This window comes from Peromyscus californicus, unplaced genomic scaffold (assembly GCF_007827085.1).
Source record: "Peromyscus californicus insignis strain IS unplaced genomic scaffold, ASM782708v3 Scaffold_6__1_contigs__length_162567912, whole genome shotgun sequence".
Lineage (NCBI taxonomy): Eukaryota > Metazoa > Chordata > Mammalia > Rodentia > Cricetidae > Peromyscus > Peromyscus californicus.
The window spans coordinates 19,080,261-19,100,682 of record NW_026294584.1 but is presented as its reverse complement, the minus strand read 5'-3'; the positions used below and the strand labels follow the sequence as shown (position 1 = coordinate 19,100,682).

Sequence of the window (20,422 nt, the reverse complement as noted above, 5' to 3'; positions counted from 1 at the left end):
TGCCCTAACTTCAAAATAAAAGTCAAAAAATATATGGCTTTGGGAAGGAGGCTATGCTTTTACTTCCACAAAAACCAAAAAGCTATCAAATCTTTCAAGGTTAAATAAGATCAGATTTAATTGAGGAAGATCCCCTGAAAATCCTGGCTACAGACATAAAAAAACAAAACAAACAAAAAACTGAAAAAACTACAAGACACATGATGCATATTTTATCTGCTCAAACATAAAACAAAAAAATCATCTTTGGATGAGTTTTGTACAATGCACAGTCTATACTTGTATTAATGCAGATATGTATGTTACCTTTCAAAGTTTATGTGTTTTCAGAGCAAGAGAACCAGACACCAATGAAATCAAAAGGCCCAGGTGATCCAACATCTCAGAGCACCACTGTTTCAGTTTCCTCAGAGTTCAGCATCCAGAACAGCTTCAAGGCTGTTAGCTAAGATGGTCCAGTCTCACAGATTTCCCCAGTCAGGCAGGACATTACCCTGATTTTCTCAGGATCTAAAAAGATTTAAGAGCTTTGTACAATGTTATCCCTTTGTTTGGACTTGTATTGGAGATAAAAAGAGACATAAGACAACAGAACAGGAAAAATAAAAATTCTAATTTTGTGGAAAAGTTCAGGGATTTTTCTGCCCATTTTCTTCTTCCTTTTGTAATTATTACAAGAATACTTAATGTTATCTTGTCATCTTTAGTTAACAATCTCCTGAAGACAGTCAAGAATTACATGTTTTCTACAAGATTATCTCTGAGAATAGAGGCAAAATTACTGATGCTATTCATCCCCAAGTCAATAAAAAGAGCTAGAAATTTTAACTTAAAATGAAAAAGGTACAAAAAATTGAAAAAGAATTCTTTCTACTTTCTGTCAATTGTGACCACGATCAGTAATTATTATTCTGTATATTAAACCTACTTTCTGCCTCATCTTTTGAATGGCAAAAGGGGATGGGGTAGGGAGAAGGACTATCACAGTTTGTCCATGAAAAGGAAAGCCCGTCATTTCAATGAATCTCCTGTGCTTATTTGTTATAACTACCCCTGATTTCAGTCATCACTTAATGGTGTTGATTTTAGAGAATAGTAGCTTACTTTAGTTTTATGAAACTGTTTTAATGCTATTGAGTTAAGTTTATTTTCCCCAGTTAATATATCACATTGAAAACTGTTTGAGGTGTATTTTACAGACAGCCTTAAGGCAGACTTAAGCTATGATTATAGTCAACATTTCGCTTGAGAATTGATTTATATTGTCAGTGTTTATAATGGGAAACACCACTTTTCAAAGATCACACTTTCAGAAAGCTCCCATTATAAATACGATATCACTGTCATCCAGTAGCAATACAACTGTAAAACATCTCAACACAGATTGAGAACAACTATTTATCAGTTTTCAAAACCATTATTTCTTTGTAATCTCATAATGATCCTTTGATATAAAATGAACCACTGCATTCCCACTCCTCCCAACAAGCTTTTAAATCCTTAAATTGACTCCTTGCTCCATGAAAACAAGAATTAGGTATCTGTGTGTTAAGTTTTAAAGATCTAAGACAGAGTGTTTAAGAGCTAAATGTCACAGTTTTTTCCAGACTTGGAACAAAGGCATTAACAAGGAATGACAGACTCCACTACCAAGAGTCCCACTGCAAGGAGATGGGTTTACTGAACTATCAGGAACGAATCGATTAATCTTTCTATCTTGATGAGAGCCTCAGGCAGTAAGATGAGAGAGACTCTTCAACAAAGTTTTCCCTTACTTTTCTTCAGTTGATTTTGGGTGAATCAGGAAAGATGAATCAACCATCCTTCTGGACGAGAAGGAGTAAATATCCTGGGTTAACTTTTGCCCTAACTTAAGAAAGTACCATACTGGAGGATCAGGAAGAAGTAAACACCCAGACACCTCAGACTGCAACCCCAGCCGCCAGAGCAACCACTTCCGGAAGCTCCGCCCCTCTCTAGACCAGGTTCCCACCACGCCCCCTCGCCAAGAGCCCAGACCTGACAGAGAACTACATTTCCCAGAATTCAATTAAACCTCATTGCAGGGCGCGTATAAGTGTCCGGGTGACGACATAAACCGGCGCGGTGTTTAGACTCCACTGATGTCGTGGCGCTCAGAGGCAAAAAGTTGGTGTTCTGAGGGGCCCTGGGACTGAAGTCGAGGTCCGGTGACCGTGGCCCTTTCCTACCCACTCCTCCTCGCCCGCCTTTCCCTCTCCTGGCAGGATGAGGCGTGCAGGCCTGGGTAAGAACAGGACTGAGGTTCGAAGTTTGGGGACCTTGGGACCTGTCGAGCAGGGAGGAGGGGCGTGGGAGGAAACTCTACCGGCCTTCTGTCAGTGACTAGGATTGGAAAGCGAACTGTTGGGGTTCTTTGAAGGAGGTACCAAGTGGAAGTGCATCATTTGTCCCAGATCCGAGCAGTTTCCTTAAGTTTAATTTAGAGGAAAGTTTATATGTTAGGTTGCACAGAGTGATGAAGTATTTATTGGTAGTCTAGATTTTTCTTTAGGTGCTAGTTTGGGAAGTAGCCTTGTTTCCCAAGCCTTGCTCTGGTTCCCTTTCTTTACTCCTTCTGGATCTTACTTTTCTTAGAAGTGACATTTGGAGAGTGGCTAGTAAACTCTAAACCCGCTAGTAATGATGTATTAGTTTGATTACAGCGAGTTACAAAGGTAAATGTATGCGTCATTATTGTTAAAGTGGCAGCTGTGAAAGGTCTGGGTCAAAGGAGATTTTCCTGGGACATTTCTGCTGTTAAGGCAATAGATGGTGATAAGCTTTTGATGACTTAACACTTGTTCTTGCCTTTATGGACCAGGAGAAGTACTAACAAGATAATTAGAATAGCACTTTCTGGTTCAGAAGTTCTCTATTAATATGTTTTGTTTTTATGAAGGAAGGGCAGAGTGCTTGGAAAAAATGAATGGAACGTTGAAAAGGATGTTACTATTCTGTCATAAGTTGAAAAAATTAAAAAAAAATTAAAGAAAGATTTAGGTGTTTAAAGCCAGTGAATGAACAAACACTTTAAATCAGACACAGAAAAACAAATGAAGCCTCTTTTGTAATCTAGAACTCCCTGCTAGGTATGAATTTTGATTGTATGAATAAGAATGCAATACTCATGACATTGCAGAGAGATGGTGGTATTTTTAATAAGGTTGGTTATAGGAATAGAGAGTGGGTAATTTAAAACCATAGGAAAATAATGGCAGTGAAAGGTGCCAGTAATACAGACTTACAGTTATCAGTAAGTTGCATGTGAAGCAATTTATAAATTTAGTTTTTTGAATGCTTGCAATCATTGGAAGAAAGTAGTCCATGTCAAATAACCTAAAGAACTAATTTCAAACAAGATTAGTCTTATATGCCTACATTCTTTTCATCATTAATGACAACAAACTTTATTACAACATAAATTTTATGTGCGTGATCATTTGTGACCCAGCGTGTGCTTCCCAAAGCTTCCAGTGTAACTGAGGAGCAGAAGACAGATTGCTTCTGAAGCAGAAGACAAATTATGATGCAAGATGGTAACTTTTCATCCCAACACCAGCTAGGTTCAATAAATAGTGAATGCCAAGGAGATTTAATACTAAATGAGTCATTGTGTACGTTCTGGAGCCAGAGGAACTTGAAGGATGCTGTTGACATGAGGGGTTGGGAGAAGTGGGTTCTAGATGGGAAGATGACAAAGATTCAGGAAGAGGGACATAAATGATGTGTACAAGAGATCATGGTGACTAAGTCGTCTTGAAGCTAAGACCCTGAGGCATTCTGAAGATCTTGTCTGTCCAAGGATTTTACATTTCCTCAGTAGGCCACTGGCCCTTTGGGACGTTGTTTGTGCTGTATTGTTTGTATTACATTCAGAGCAGGGACTTGACAATAGGTTCTCAGCTCTGACTGTGTGTTGGAATTACTCAGAAGAATATTAAATTAGATTTTCAATTCCATAAGAATCACTAGAGTCCCCTCCTAATTCCTCTTAAAGTACCTGTGCAGTTGAGAAGAGGGTAACTATTAACTACGCTTGTCATTTACATTGGTGTAAAGTTATGGCGACTTTTTTAAAGTATCAATGTGTGTTTACCTGAAATTTTAAATTCGAAATAATAGTGAATTTGATAGCCATTCATAGGTGAAATCTACGACACCACAAATGAGTTGTTAAATGAATTGGCCTGATTATTGGTAGAACATGCTTCAAGGAAGTAGAGTTTTTCAGAAATGACATAGACCGAAGATGACCTTCAGCACTTGTTTTTCTACAGCTCTTCATAGTAGTAATTCTCACAGAAAAAAATGGGGCTAAGCTTGGAATAGGAACTCGTGTATTTTTTATTAGTTTTGTTTGTTGTGTTTTTCTACATCAGGGTAGAGGATGGTTTGAAGAAAGATTAATTTGGAACTACATTAACAATTTCTGAATGAAAAGTGAGAATTTTACTTAAAAGAACAAAGTGGAAGAACTCTTAAAATTAAACTTATGATTGCCCAGAGAGTCAAAACAAAATAAATAAAATAACCATCAATTTTGAATGAAATCCTTGATGAAGTTATCCAGTGATTAACTTTAGACATTCCAAAATTACCTATTTGGCGATATGTCATCCCCAGATCCTTAGTCACATAAAGCAAGTTAAACATCTTGGATCTTGTTCAAGTTTGCACAGAATATTGTAAGTGATGATTTTAGTTGGTGAGTAGGGAGAAATAATTATGCCCAGTTCAACACCTTTTAATCTGTTTGAACCATGTATCGAGAACTTCAGGAATAGCATGCCTTGGAATATTCAACATTTTGTTGTGGTGATGGTGGCGGTGGCAGTGGTGGCTTTTGTGGTACAAGGAGAAATGTAGGTGTCTGATGCATAGAAAGTGCTCATTAGGCACAGGAGGATATAGAAGCACAAGACATTCTGCTTTTGACAAAGTTGCTTAACAGTAAATTAAAATTGTATTCTTTCATCAGTTAATTTCTAAGTATTCACTTGAAGTACTGTAGCGGTGGTAGTGGTGGTGGTGGTGGTGGTGGTGGTGTTGGTGTGTGTGTGTTTATGGAAATATAGAATGATTAACGAATAAATTTGGTTTATACTCTTATAGTTCAATCAAGAGGTCAGTGTTGGTGTTATACAGTCAAAGCTGTAAGGATTCAAGAGTTTTGCTACTTCAATAAAATTGGATTTGTGCTGAGCTTTGAAAGAGTTTCTTATTTACACATTAACCGCCCTTCAGCTGGCAGACTTACGCTACCCACTCTCTCAGCTGTTACTCTTACCGTTCTTACTACCGTTGCTACTCCATTTGCTGTCTGAGCCTGTGGTAGCCTATAGCTTTAAGGCTGTCCTTTTCTTCCTCCTTGGGTCCCTAAAGAAGCTGCTTCCAACCATGGACAAGACAACCTAGTCCCTTTAATACGTTCTGCACTCTTATCAAAGCATGCTAAAGTTTGGAGGCTTTGTTCTTCTGCAGTCCCAATATCAAAACTTCCAGTGCTAGGTCCACCCAACAGTATAGCTTCTCAGCGGCTGACTGAGACCAAGGAGCCCTTCTGTTGAGAGGTCTCCTATCTGGGAAGTCAGGCTAATCCAGTATACTGGCACCACCATGGTCAGTTTATTCTCCTAGAGATACTGACTGACTTTGGCCACTGTTCTTCATGACTTCCTTTAATTCTAGACATCCCTCTTCTTTACTGTGTAACCCACTTTCTTCCTTTACCAAGAAAATTATGGTATCAGTTTATGAAAACTTAGTGAACTAATACCCTCAGTCCCAACACATTTATGTATGTACTTGCTGCCTAATGCTCACTCTACCTCTTGTTTTCCTGGTGGGTGACTGTCAAGTACTGTAGCAGACAGAGTAATGGGTACTGTACTTTCCAAACCATCTTCTAGAGTGCAAATTCTGTAAAAATGGCAGAAAAATGGTAGCTTCTCGATTATTTGTTGAAAAATGAGTGAAATTCTTCAGAAATCTCAACTAATGACCTCTACCCGCCATTGCATCCATCCCTTTCCTCAGCTTTCACTTATGGCCTCCACTTCCCTTCGTTCCTTGGCTTTTCACCACTTGCTTCTTAGAAGAGAAGGTTGCTAGTGAAAAAACATCCTTCTGCCATGAGAACCCCTTCCTCCACGTTATCTCCCCCCCTTTCCTCTTACAGTCAAGCTTCTCTGACGGGGAATTAGATGGTTCTATGTTTATGTCCTTTATTAAAACATGTATTTCTAGTGTGCAAGAAATGTCTTCCAAATATCCTTGTATAGCAATGCCTGTTTTAGTGTCTGTTAAGCAATCAATAAGTGATCAATAAATGTGTATTGAAGAAAATGCATACTTTGCTTAAAAGAGGGTATGAAAAGAATTGTTGTAATCCCTGGTTCTGATTTTTAAAAGTTGATTTGTAGTGTGACTATTATAGATGTGTGTGGTCTGCAATGCCCTCCAGGGATCTTTTCCAGTTGGTTTTAACTACTAAGCTTGGGAAATGGCTTCTGGTTTTGCAGTTCTACACATGTGCCTCTGATCCTTGTAGGTGAAGGAGCACCTCCTGGCAGCTATGGGAACTATGGCTATGCCAGTAGTGGATATAATGCCTGTGAAGAAGAGAACGACAGACTCACTGAAAGTCTGAGAAGCAAAGTGACTGCTATAAAATCTGTAAGTCCAGAACGAACGCTGTCCACATTTTAACGTGTAGATTTGAACTTGCTCTCATCTTAGTGAGGAACTCATTTTAGAACTGTTGTACAATGAGGTCAAAGTGCACCGGAAGTTCAGGCTATCCATTAAGTGAGTTAGAAGATGTGGCAAGTGAAAAAATAGGGTACTTTTGTTTAATTTCTTTTCCCAAACCTTAACTGTATCTGGGTTTGTGTACCTAGAAAGATCTAAAATGTACTGTACATTAACGCAGTAGTTCAAACAGAGCCAGTCAGGCTTTCTATATAATTGTAGGTTATAGATAATGCTAACTTGTAATTTCTTTCCAGTTTGTTATTATAGTAAAGAAAAAATATTTAAAGTAATCAGTCTAGACTTATAATCAAAGAAATGCCATATTTTGTTAGTAAACTATTAAATGTGTATGTGTGTATTTGACTTGTTCATATGAATACTTGTACATTGTAAAATCTAAGGAATACACAGAAGAAAACATTTAATTTCTATGAATAAAAGAGAAAATCAAGTATGCCAGAATAACAGAACTAGAGAATGTTAACAAGTAGGTTGAATATTATAAGGAAGAGAAGAGGAGAATGTCACTGTTGGAAGGTGGAGCTCCAGGAGTTCAATTGACGAGAGAGAGGAGGGATTATGTGAGCAAGAGATATCGAGACCATGATTGGAAAAAGCACTGAGACAACTAGCCAAACTAGTGGAAGCACATGAACTGTAAACCAATAGCTGAGGAGCCCCCATGGTACTGGACCTCTGGATAAGTGAGACAGTTGTTTAGCTTGAACTGTTTAGGGGGCCCCCAGGCAGTGGGACCAGGACCTGTCCTTAGTGCATGAGCCGGCTTTTTGGAACCTAGGGCCTGTGCTGAGACACTTTGCTCAGCCTTGGTGCAGGGAGGAGGGGACCCGACCCGCCTCAACTGAATCTACCAGACTCTGCTGACTCCCCATGGAAGACCTTGCCTTGGAGGAGGTAGAAATGGGAGGTAGGTTGGGGGGAAAGGCTGGGGGGTGGGAGGAGGGAGGACAGGGGAATCCATGGTTGATATGTAAAACGAATAGAAAATCTCTTAATAAAAAAAATTTAAAAAATCCCCCCCAAAAGAAATAAAAATTTATTGTCCAATATTTCACTGGACAGAGTATCAGGAGAGCCACTGAACTAGCTCTTCCAGCCTTTGCTGCTAGTGGCTTAAATATAATACACAGATCTTTCTCACTTCCGTCTTTGAGTTGTGGGCTTTCTCGTGTTTCTCTCACATGGCCCTGATTTTTATGCATAGACCCCTGGGAGAATCTCTTAACTTGTCTCAGCTGCCCCTGGTCTACATGATGTTGTCACAGCCATTGGTGGAATTTTGTTAAAGCACATCCTGCCCTCTCAGAAGTCTTTGGATTCCCCTGTTACTTAATAGGTTAAGTTCATACTCTGTAGACTGATGGTGCTATATGTTCTTCAGAGAATGGCCCCAGCCTTTCAGAGCTTCTCTTCAACACATCCGAATGCATATGGATTTGCTACCAGACCAATGAGAGTTCTCTTGTTCTTTGCATACTGCTGTTGCCCTATTGAATATTTTAAAAATCAAACTGGGCCTTTAGCAATGTCATCATCTTCCTTCCTTTGAAGTTGTCTTCTTCATGAAAAGGTCCCATTGCTGCATCTGCCTCTGCCCGTGCTTTATCTCAGTACTACACCCAGTATTAACTCATTCCCTGTAAGCCTAAGATCATTTGTGACATGCAGTATAATTCCTTCTTAGCAATACTGAGTAAGTTTTTGTTAAAGGAATTATATAAAGTTATTTTAAAAGTATGTGTCATTGATTTTCTATTGCAATAAACATACTGTACATTTGTGAAGCATTCAATAGAAGCTCACATTGTCACATGTAATTGGTGTTTAATTTCAGTCATTGGAAAATTAAATTGTATTCAGCTTGTACTTAGAATAGAGTTTTGATATATGTGTATTGTTTCCAAAGTCATATTAATTAACATGGTTTAATCTATGGACCTAATAATGTATAATGTTAAGAAACATAACATTGGGAAGGACATAGAGTTGAATGTCTTAAACAAACAAACAACCCTCTGGTGTTGATTATTGAGCTCCGTGTTTGAAGATGGGAGATTGCCTTCTTTGGCGTGAATGTCATACTAAAGTAGTTGGTTGAGTCAGGCTACATGCTTTGTTATCTCTGACTGGATGAATTTGGAGGAAAAGATCATATCTGATCTCCATAACTTTAGTGTAATCCCATATCTGTATTATCTATGGTTTTCACACAGATTAAGTTGAGAAGAGCATTTACAATTGTTCACAAAGACCTTCAGTAATTAATTGTACTTAAGTTCCTTAGAAGGGATAAGCCAGTTCAGGCACCCTCTCCACTATTGCTAGTAGTCTAAGCTGGGGTCATCCTTGGGGATTCCTGGGAACTTCCCTAGCACCTGGTTTCTCCCTATCCCCATCATGTATCCCTCTATCATGGTATTTCTTTCATTGCTCTCCCACTCTATCCCTGTTCCATCTGGACCATCCCGTTCCCTTATGTTCTCACCCCCCATCCCCTACCCTTTATTGCCTCACCCCACCCCCAGTTTACTCAGGAGGTCTCATCTGTTTCCCCTTCCTAGGGCATGCCATACGTTCCTCTTTGGGTCCTCATTGTTAGCTAGCTTCTCTGGAGCTGTGGGTTGTAGTCTGATTATCCTTTGTTTAACATCGAGTATCCTCTTATGACTAAGTACATACCATGTTTGTCTTTCTGAGTCTGGGTTACCTCATTCAGGATAATATTTTCTAGTTCCATCCATTTGTTTGCAAATTTCATGGTGTCATTGTTTTTCACTGCTGAGTAGTCCTCCATTGTGTATATGTACCACATTTTCTTAATCCATTCTTCGGTTGAGGGGCATCTAGGTTGTTTCCAGGTTCTGGCTGTTACAAAATAGGGAAACCTCTGGTGAATTTGTTGTGTAAGGGATGAGGTATAATTTTGCGTAGTAGCTGTAATTACCTATACTGTTGTTCTACACACTCAAATTCTTTTTATATAATTTTAGGTTATAGATAACACTAACTTTATGGGTTTTCCAATTTATTATTATATTAAAGCCAAAGTCTTTAAAATAATGAATCTAGACTTATATTCAAATAAATGCCATATTTTGTCAGGAGAATACTAAATGTGTATGTCTGTATTTGAACTGGTCATGTGAGTACTTGTATTTGCTAAAATATAAGAAAGGAATATACAGGCGGATATTTTTATATGGCTGAAAAAACAAAAACATGGAATAAAGAATGCTAGAATAAGGGAGCCAGGAGGAGAATGTTAACACAGAAATTAAATAATAGGAAGAGAAGGGAGAATATGGTCATTGCTGGAAGGGAAAACTTGTTTTTGTTTGTTTGGGTTTTGTTGTTGTTGTTGGGTTTTTTTTGTATTTTTGAGACTAGGTTTCTCTGTGTAGTTTTGGTGCCTGTCCTGGATCTCACTCTGTAGACCAGGCTGGCCTCGAACTCACAGAAATCCGCCTGCCTCTGCCTCCCAAGTGCTGGGATTAAAGGCATGCGCCACCACTGGAAGGGGAAATTTTTAAGTTTATTTTCTAATAATTTCACTGGACAAAGTGTCAGGAGAAAGTATATATTTCTAGAACATAATTTCATCTGAGAAATTAAATATGCGTAGTATTGCATTGTTGCTTTTACTTTATCAATCTAGAATGCCTTCGTGTAAGTAGTAATGTATATGCTTTCTTCATAGCTTTCCATTGAAATAGGCCATGAAGTTAAAAATCAAAACAAACTATTAGCTGAAATGGTAAGTCATTATGATTTTTACTAAGAAATTTTATCTACTGTTTTCAAATTTAGTCTGTTGACTATTTATAAGGAATTACATTTTTAAAACATTTTTTGTTAACAACTTTATAAAGATAAAATTTATCTATTCTCTAATACTTTTAAAAATAATGTTTTAATCCATTCTTCAAGAATTTCCTGTGATGTGTTTTGAGTCTATTCAGCTCTCCTGGCTCCTCCTCTTTACTGCTCTCGGCACGCCCCCCATCCTTTCTTTCTTTTTATCCAGTTAAAACAGACCCTGACATTGTAAGTCCTGATGGATTCCACTCCATTTTTAGCTAATTAGTTTATAATTTCTAGCGAATGTATTTTTACATTGTTCTTGTCAAGATGTAAATAAAAAGTGAAGATGGAAGCCAATGTATTTTAATCCTGGGAATAAAGCACTGTTAAAGACTGAAGGCTAATGGCTATTTTGAGTGGTCTTAGAAATCGTAATGGGTAGACCACTAGTAAAAAAATCAAAAAGCACTTTATCTCCAACCAACTAAATGCTTTTCACTTAACAGACGCCTACTCCTTCAGCTTTATTTCTTAAGGATTACTGCTGAACAAATCCCTCAGATTTGAGTAGACAAGGTCCCTTTGTTTCTAGTCTAAACAAGCTCGAGAGCACGTACCTTTTCTTCTCAGAGCAGCCTTCCAATCACTAATGCTACCTTTGGATACACAGCTTCTCTAGACCCTCCTTTGTTTCTTCACATGCATTCAAAACAACTGTCTAAAAGCAAATATGGCATTGAAAGCAGTGGTCTTTGAAAATGGATATTCCTGTTTCTTTCTTTTAATAAGCTCATTCAGAATCACATGGAGAGGAGCCCAGGCATGTATATTTTGTGAAAAGCATCCCAAGTGGTTCTGATGCAGTGACTCCTATGAGGAAGCAAGGGTTTCAAGTGCATGAGCTATGTGGAGACTAAGCTATGCAGAGCCTCATTATGCTGGTGCCTTCTCATCTCAGGATATTGAGATTTGAATGCAAGTGCGTTGTTTGTAACCTGTGCCTAGGCTGCTTATCTCTAAGGCTTCCCGGGCTCTATTTTAATTTGGCATTTTTCTTATATGGATTTAAATCCTCTCTACTTATTGCTCCATCAACATTTATATTCTCTTAACTTTTAGTAAATTTCTCTGTATTTCAAAGTCATCTGTCTAAACAAAAGGCTCTACCATTTTCTGTGCTAACCATATGAAATTTTAGCTGAAGTCCTCGTATCTAAACACTCCCACATTTGACCTTGGGAAAATAGTGCCTCAACAGAAAGTGGACAAAGACCAAAGACATGCTGGATAGCACACAAATGACTTGCCTGTATTGTTAATGGCTTTTTATCCATATAATTGAAATAAGAAAGACCTAAATCGTTTGAGCTTTTTTAATTACGCTCAGGAACCGAAAGAAATGCTTATTGGATAATGAAAGAGCCACTAAGAAAACTGCTTTATTTTGCATGGAGTAATCAGACTGATTTCCCAAGCTAATAAATAGATACTTGAATTGATTAAACATACAAATTATCTTTTAAAATACGTACTAATAACCATGTGTAAATTGCTTGAATGAACATGTGTAGAATATTAGAATTTATTATGTTTTTCCTATTCTCTCATAGGATTCGCAATTTGATTCTACAACTGGATTTCTAGGTAAAACCATGGGAAGACTGAAGATTTTGTCCAGAGGAAGCCAAACAAAATTGCTATGCTATATGATGCTGTTTTCATTGTTTGTCTTTTTTGTCATTTATTGGATTATTAAACTGAGGTGATGCAAGTTAGTGTGGGCTTGGAATCTGTTTCAGTTAATGTCTTGGGGTACCACTTTGATAGCCCGCATCCCAACATTCCTGATGGCCTTTTTCATTGAGGATTACTGGCGCTTTCCTCTTTCAGAAATCATGCTATACCATATAATGTTTTTTGACTACTGTTCCTTATTCACTCATTTTGACCTCTGTTTTCAGGGGTATTGAGTTAGCCTGAAGTCAGTGTGGCTGTACTAATGTTTTTCCAGTCAGATTAAATTCCAGTATCATACCCTGTTGTTACATAAGTGTAACTCTCTGAAGCAAGTGGGAGAGCAATCGAATGCTAGAGAACCTGACATCAGCTTCTGTGGTGCTTTTTGATGGTGGTAGAAGTGGGAGAGCAATTGAATGCTAGAGAACCTGACATCAGCTTCTGTGGTGCTTTTTGGATGGTGATAGAATGTTCCCTTTCTTTTGCTTGATGTCATCGTTGGGATGATGCGCTTTCCCTCACTTGTTTCCATCTAGGTACCAAGTTTCTTTTCCCTACAATTTTCTTAATACATTTGTTCATGTGAATTCTTTGTATACAGACTTCCTTGAGTAAAGCTATTGACATATTTCTATGGGCGCCTACTACACGTGTACATCAACATAGGTATTGTTTTATATTAATGATGAATTCCATTGATCTGCTTTAGAAAAGTTTTCTGATGTCTAGCTGCTTTGGTGGGCCATTTGATGATTGTTTGTGTCAGAATAATGTGAAGCTCAGTGATTGCTAAACTCTGTGTAGAAATGAAGTGTTCAGGAAACTCAGTGGCCTCTGTTCTCCTGTGTGCTCAACACAGGGACTGAGAATGTGCAGGCAGTGAGCCCCAAGTTCAGATCATTGTTCTCCTCCAGTCTGTCTGCTTATAGAAATCACAACACGAGGCGGATTAGTACAAAATAAGTACTATTCAAATATTGTAAAACATTCTGTATTGATCCTGCTGTAGAAATTTGCCTATTTCTAGGTTCACAAATAAACTTTTATGAAAATATATTTGTGGCTTCTCTAAATGTCTTATATTCGTGACACAGAATCTAAGAAATATCCCAAAAGCTCAGATTTTGAACAAAATGAATCCAAATGAACATTTGTATTAAAGCAGAAGAGGTGAGACAAATTTTGACTGCAACTTCAACATCTTTTGATTCTTTCTCTTTTTATCATGAGTCTACTCCTTTGGGCTGGAATGCATTTTCAATTCTTTTTGCTTATTTATAATTTCCTACAAGTTCAAGAACTTTTTTGTGGTGTGTCATTTGAGCCTATCTTTTCCAGGTCACAAACACTAAATCTGAGTGCAGTTAAATGACCTGAAGAGACAGGGCTGAGATGTAGGGAAAAAATGCTAATTAGTGGGATTTAGATGTCTGCGTTCCAGTCAACACACACACATTCTTCACTTGTGTGACGATTGTAGCCTCCATTTCTTCATTTTACATTTTTACAGGCCTGTGAGATATCCATAGCACAGTGTAGAGGAATGCTTCTGATTCACCAGACAGTAAGTGTTATTAACGTCCATATTCAATAGCTACTGTTCATTATTTTCAAAATCAGACAGTAGTTTGGTTTCAGATCTTGAGATGATGATACAACCTCTAAGCAGGTATTTCCATTAGGCATTCAGAGTGTGACTAATGTTTCAAGACATTTTTAACTGTCCTCTGCCAATTGTATGACATTAGAGCTTAAGACTTAGAAGTCACCATCAGTAATTTAAGTTGTTGTTGGGACTTGCCAGATGGAAACACCAAGAGTCCCATTGGATGAGGTAGAAGCGATTCTCCTACAGCATCCATCAATCTCACATTTTTATTTTTGTGGAGAACTCAGCCTGACATTACCCATCACTCCTCTATCACGGTGTGCTGAGATGCCTGCAGGCAAGGAACTCCTGGAAGTACTCACCCCCACTGCTCCACTCAGAATCTTTGGCCAATATTCTATTTCCTTTTGTTTGGAAACCTTTAGGAAGAAGCATTCTTGTGATCATTTTGCGGAAAATGTAAAATATGAAAAAGTCCTATTCCTTTACAGTAGTTTATAAACTCATTGCTAATTCTCTAAGTGATGTATGACATTTTAGAGAAGTTGACTGTAATCATTGGCTTGATAAACTGTTCACATTATATTCTTTATTTGAATTGCCTGCAACTAACAGGTGTTTGGATTATGTGTAGGACAGCAGATATCTCTATTTTGCGTGGTAAAACAATTTAGAAAGCAACTTAAGAATCCCAAATGTCCAAGTTTTTCCTAAAATTTAGTCACTTTTAATTCACTAGATGTTGTTCCTTAGAAGTATAACAAACATTTGCAAATAATAGAAACTACAACTTATGGATATAATAGGCATCTATGAGTAGGAAGGAGTGAGCTACGTATGTTATTCACGCCATTTAAATTATTATACATATTCTTGAATATTGTTTGAGCTGAGAATTAGTTAAATCTGACCTGCAATATTTTGATGTAGAGCTAGAAGCTTGAAGTGGCACCCGCATCCAAGCTTCTGGTTCTATAAAATTGACTTTACTATATTGGATTTACTTAGTGAGAAAGTTGAAATAATGCTTGATAATTGGAGCTCAGTCATCAGGCTATATTGAGGGATAAACTTGCACTGGCAGGCAGAACTGCTTCAGAACTAAATTGCCTGACTGCGCCCGCCTTCTGATTTCAAGCTGATAACCCATTTGACTCACTGTATTTGTGAGACAGGAATCAAAATCACATACAGAAGTAGGACACTCTGAAGCTTTCTGTGACAATTGAATGGAATCCCATTTGAAGAGTCAAGAGGAGGCGCTTGGCAGGTGTTCTTTGTTGAGGTTCTTGGAATTCTGGTCTGTCACACCATCTCATATGCTCCAATGAATTTTGGCTTTCTCCTCCCACTGTCTTGCCAGTACCAAAAGTTAACTGTCTTTTCTAGGAATTTTCTGGGATTTAGTTGATTTAGACTTGTTTGCATCATCAGCAATCCTGATGGAGTTGTGTTTCAATCTCTATCCTGGTTTGAGTTATTAGAGTGAGAACAGACCTTCCAACATTCTAGAAGCAAATGTTTGACATGAGAGGAATAGAAAGTTGCTGAGTTGTGCAGCACCAAGTCCTACCAACCTTTGTTTAGTCTTCAAGGTGAATAGAAAGTTAGAAATACACACAAGATGCTTTTAACCGAACAAGTCAAACATAGTAGATCTGACTTTAAAATTCATGTAAACTTAGTTAATTATAACATTTGAAACTAAAGTGTAACTGAAATATAACCACATTTGTATTTTAAGTGTATGTATTCTACAGATTTTATGGCACGTAGTGCTTTTAATGAATTAAGTCAACTTTGCAGGCCTCAACAAGGGTCAGTACTATACAATTGTATATAGTTGGAATTTTACATATTTATATTCCTGCTGTGCTTTCTCAAGTATCTATTACTGTGGTATGGCTCATAAGAATGCACAGCTGAATCTGTGTAGATTCTTTGATGCCTATAATGAATTTAAAAATGAGCAGAAACACGAGACATCATTTTTTTCAAAATATATAAAACATTCTAATATATAAAAGCTTTAAGTAATTGATTTAAATTTTAACATAATATAATTATTCTTTTCTCCTGAATCCTTTTCTCATTTGTCAGTAATGAATAAGTGTTCTAGAAACTGATAACTTATTAGACTTTTGCATTATTTAGTAACCATTTGCTTTGGAACATTCAAGATAAACTCTTTCTTCCGGGGAAATTAGATGAGTGTTATGTGCAATAGTGTGTTTCAGAAAAATTATTGAAATAAAGTGCATTGGACTCTTACAGATTTTATGCTTGGTTGTTTAAAAAGCCTCCTTTTAACATTTTAATTTCACAGTTAAATTTAAATATTGAAGGGCATTAGAGGCAAGTTGCTTTTCTTTACACACACACAAGACAATTATAAGATGTATGACTGGTGAAGTCAGCTAAAGAGATTCATACAGTTAGATTAAAACCCTTTCAATAATTAGTGTATTATCTTTTAGATTATTGCTTTAAAGACAAGTCAATTTCAGAGTAGTATGTGCTAGTCAGCTCCATTAAACTGTTTACTTTGCATTTATTTCTCATGACTAAATAGTTTGAATTTAATTGTGTTATTTCTAGAATGGATTTTAATACTCAGAGAACTTTTATTATAAAGTGACCAATGGGATATAGAAACTCTGCTTTTCTCGATGACAGTGGTTTGGCTGAGTGGAAACTGAGTATGAGGGACATAGACTAGTAATGATTCCAGCAGGAGACTAAAAAAGAACAAAAGTATGTTTATTTTTCCACAGCCAGTATCATAAGGCAACTGGTGACAGCATGCTCTGGTCTGTGAAGTCTGGAGAGGCACCACACATGACAAAGTTTAGTTGGCCAGCACACTGCTTCACAGTGTGTTTCTGCTTCTACCAAAGCGCTGTTTCTCAGAGGTCACCTTCTAAACTTTATATTCTTTAATTAACTTAGGCACAGAAGCAAAGCTAACTCATAGAAAGCATTCTAACAGTCACATTCCTAGGGCCACAGCGAGTTTACTGTGTCTAAGTCCTTTGTGCCAGCATTTATTCTAGAGTAGATTGACAGGGAGGTCTCCTGTAGTCAGGTTTATAATGCGATGTGTGTATGAGAAAGTGAAAAGGAGGGGTGAAGGGACAAACCAGCAGAATCTAGGTTTCCATCACTGTTCCATTTTGTAGTCTGGCCTAAATTTTATTAACCTAGTTCAAAAGATGTAGGCACTTTATAAACAGGTAAGCACTATAAAATATATATTAAGTGGTTTACTTAATAAAACATTGAAACAATTGTTTTATTCAAAATACAGTTTTTCTTTTGTTCTTAGTAATTGAATGCTATATTTTCAGGAAATTTAATCAATTTCAGATTAAATAGCTTTTATGGGTATTAACTTATGCTAGATAAATTAAAGGGATTTTTTTCACATAATATGAATATTTCAATTTTTTAAATTACTTTCTTATAAACATACATTCATATTAGAACTGTAACATCAAGTATGTAAAAGTCATGTTTTCCTTATCAATGATCTTTTTATAAACTGTTAGAACTTGTCTATAATTTTCTAATTTTGGTATTAATCCCTAATAATAAAGTAGAATAAAGAAGAAATTTTGAGAATCAAAAATAAAAATGTTGGGGCTGAAGAGATTTCTCAATGACTAAAAGTACATACTGCTGTTCCAGAGGACCCAAGTTCAGGTCCCAGCACCCATGCTAGCTCCATGTTAGATCTGATGCCTCTAGCCTCTGAGTGCACTTGTGTTCATATGCACGTACCAATAACACAGAATTAAAATAACAAAAGTCTTAAAATGATTTTGTTGAATTAATTCTAGAATAAAGTCTTTGGTGTATAGCAGTGACGGGACCTCCTGTTCAATACCTGTGCTTTCTGTCAAGCATTCAGTGCAATATAGACACCAACACATGTTTGAGGACTATATTGATGTTGGAGTAAGTATTCCTGCTAAAGAACACACCTTTATTTTTTTCATCTCTTACTAAAAATTCCAGTACTGAGCCAATGGAAGGCCTGTAATTAAATTGTGGGTTTGGTCAATAAAATAAATTTACTTTCTGGGTTTTAAATTTTGAATATTGGTAGAACAGCATATAGCCACTAGGTTATTTGGGGTATGAAATTTTTGTTAATTTAAAATTTTTCCTATAGTATTCTCATAAGGCTGAGAGTATGTGGGTTAAATTGAATGTCTTGTTTATAAGGTCAAGAATGGATGTAATTTAAGCCAAAGGGGAAGAATAATCGAAGAAAATTGTTCTAATATTCTTCCTATTCAATCAGAATTCACATTTCATGATCAATGACTACTCTTACCCAAGTTGATCCTTTAATTAATAAACTCCATTCCAGAAAGCCTAAATTTTCATTTTAAAATGATCAATTATTTGCTCTATTCCTAAATAATAAAACTTAACTGTTGACTGTAGCTAAGGTATTTGCATTTTACTCAAAACCCAACAGTATGGTGTGGGAAACATTGGCCATAGAATAAGCTGTGTCTTCTCATTTTTTAGGAGATTTCACTGGTGCACTGATTAAGGGTTTATTCAGGTGAGTTAGTGAGATTCATCACTGCTGAAGTTAGGCACTTCTAGTCACCATGGCATCCATGGCTGGTTGGTGATGCAGTTGTTCGTTGGCTGTTCCCCATCTGTTATCTGTTGCAAAGAGAACCAGAGGAAGTAGAAGCTTCATTTTTTCAGCTTTCAGAGCAGGCAATCTATTAATGAGTTCATGAAATGCAAGTGATGAATATCAACAACTTAAACTCGATTCCTTATGTCTCCCATGAATTCTCAGAGCCTAAAATTTCTATGAGATAGTGGAACTCTGAATTTCAAAGGATGCATTATTTAATTAGAATATATTTCATAAATTCAGAGTTCTGACGTGCACCTTTTCACAGGTAAAAATCAAAAGAGAATTGATAATTAAGTCAAGGGAGAACTCAGAGATAGAGTCAGAGAGACAACTATGTTTTTAGGCTGAGCTATGATCATATTTCATTGTCAACATTCTAACTGTTGGTTTTAGCTGGGCAAATAGCAGTAACTTTGAAGAAAGAAAGCTAGGGTGCTGGCAGGAATAAGATGGACACGAACAGACATACTAACATGGATAGGAAGAGTATACAAGACCTCAGCCCTACACAAAGAATAACAAGAAACTAAGGAATTCTGAGGGTGAGAGAATAGTCTTCCTCAGGGAAGAGCACATAGTTACCCAAATCCAAATTTTATATATAATGTATATTATATATAAAATCTCAAAAAAAAAATTTGAGACTTAAGTCCCAATGTCACAGAACTGCTATTATGTACAACAAACCCCAACCCACAAGCTCAAAGAAATTCTAGGTCTTTGGTTGGGTGTCCCATTTTGGTCTATTGTTTATCATCACAGAGGAAATTATTTGAAGGACTGTGTCTCACTGGGGGACAGCTTGAAGTTTAGTTGAAATATATCTATATTCATTGAATCCCTTTCCACTCAGTTCCTCAGCCACTCATAAAAGCTGGGTCACTACAAATTTCAAGTGTGTTCACTATGGGAAACCATGTTTTCTTTCCAGAATTCTCCATAGTTTGCTTAATTCAGATGTATTTATTCTGCATTCATACCAGCATCACATTAGTTAATAATCATAACTGTTTATGGGGCCAGGAGCCACATTTTCTATTGTGTCTTTTCTCAGATTTGTAATATTTTGGAGGTATTATTAATAGCCTTATTTTTCACATAAAATTCGTTCCTCAAACCAATAAGCAACCCAAAATTACACATAAAATTTGGAATTACGGCAGTCTGGCCCTAAACCCTGCAATAATCAGAAAAAGAATGCCTTTGTTGCTCACCATACAACTTTATAGACATTTTCATAGCCAGATGGGAGGAGAGTGAGCTAGCAGGTGAATGTCTCATGCTCTCGGAGTTTGGAGACTAGTTGGAAGAACTAGGGGACATACCATGCAGGAGAAGTCAGAGTTAAGGAAACGAGAGAATGGAATTGTAAGGCTGTCTTGCTGAGAACTGAGCCTGGTTTAAGAATTCTGAATTTTCAAAATACAAAGTAGAGGTATCCATTCCTTACATCTTTGAAAAAGCCAAACTATCTAAATCTGCTCATCTGTGAACTTAATTTTTAAAAGTCAGAAACTGACTTTGTGAGCAAATATGATAGGCATCACCCCATGTAACCCCATAGTTGACATTTCTAGCCTATAGCAAAAAAATAAGGAATAATGTTTACTCCTTTAATCAAATGTATGTCTGAATTTTCCTGGCAGCTCTTTCCTTTTCATAATTTATGTAAAACTCTACAGTTCTCTCATCTGAATTTGCATCAGACATTTGCAATCACAGTCTGGACATTTGCTGTAGCAATTATGCTAATGAGGTATACAGTAGGAATGATCACGAATAAGAACTTGATTGGGACTGTTTTGTTATTCTAA

The 20,422-nt window shown here is 37.0% G+C and overlaps 1 protein-coding gene across 1 annotated transcript; it reads left to right on the top strand.

The window, feature by feature from the left end:
• The first annotated feature begins 2,093 nt into the window (after positions 1 to 2,093).
• Bet1 (Bet1 golgi vesicular membrane trafficking protein) lies at positions 2,094 to 13,389 on the top strand. The gene is made up of 4 exons (XM_052720654.1): positions 2,094 to 2,266; positions 6,572 to 6,696; positions 10,493 to 10,549; positions 12,207 to 13,389. The coding sequence occupies exons 1-4, from the start codon at positions 2,248 to 2,250 to the stop codon at positions 12,360 to 12,362; spliced, it is 357 nt and encodes a 118-aa protein (XP_052576614.1). The 5' UTR covers positions 2,094 to 2,247; the 3' UTR covers positions 12,363 to 13,389.
• The last annotated feature ends 7,033 nt before the right edge of the window (positions 13,390 to 20,422 follow it).

What these genes read in the sequence shown, in the direction of transcription:
- Bet1 (XM_052720654.1), top strand. An exon ending in AAGTGACTGCTATAAAATCT is followed by an intron (nt 6,697 to 10,492) that starts GTAAGTCCAGAA and finishes CTTTCTTCATAG; the next exon opens with CTTTCCATTGAAATAGGCCA. An exon ending in ACAAACTATTAGCTGAAATG is followed by an intron (nt 10,550 to 12,206) that starts GTAAGTCATTAT and finishes ATTCTCTCATAG; the next exon opens with GATTCGCAATTTGATTCTAC.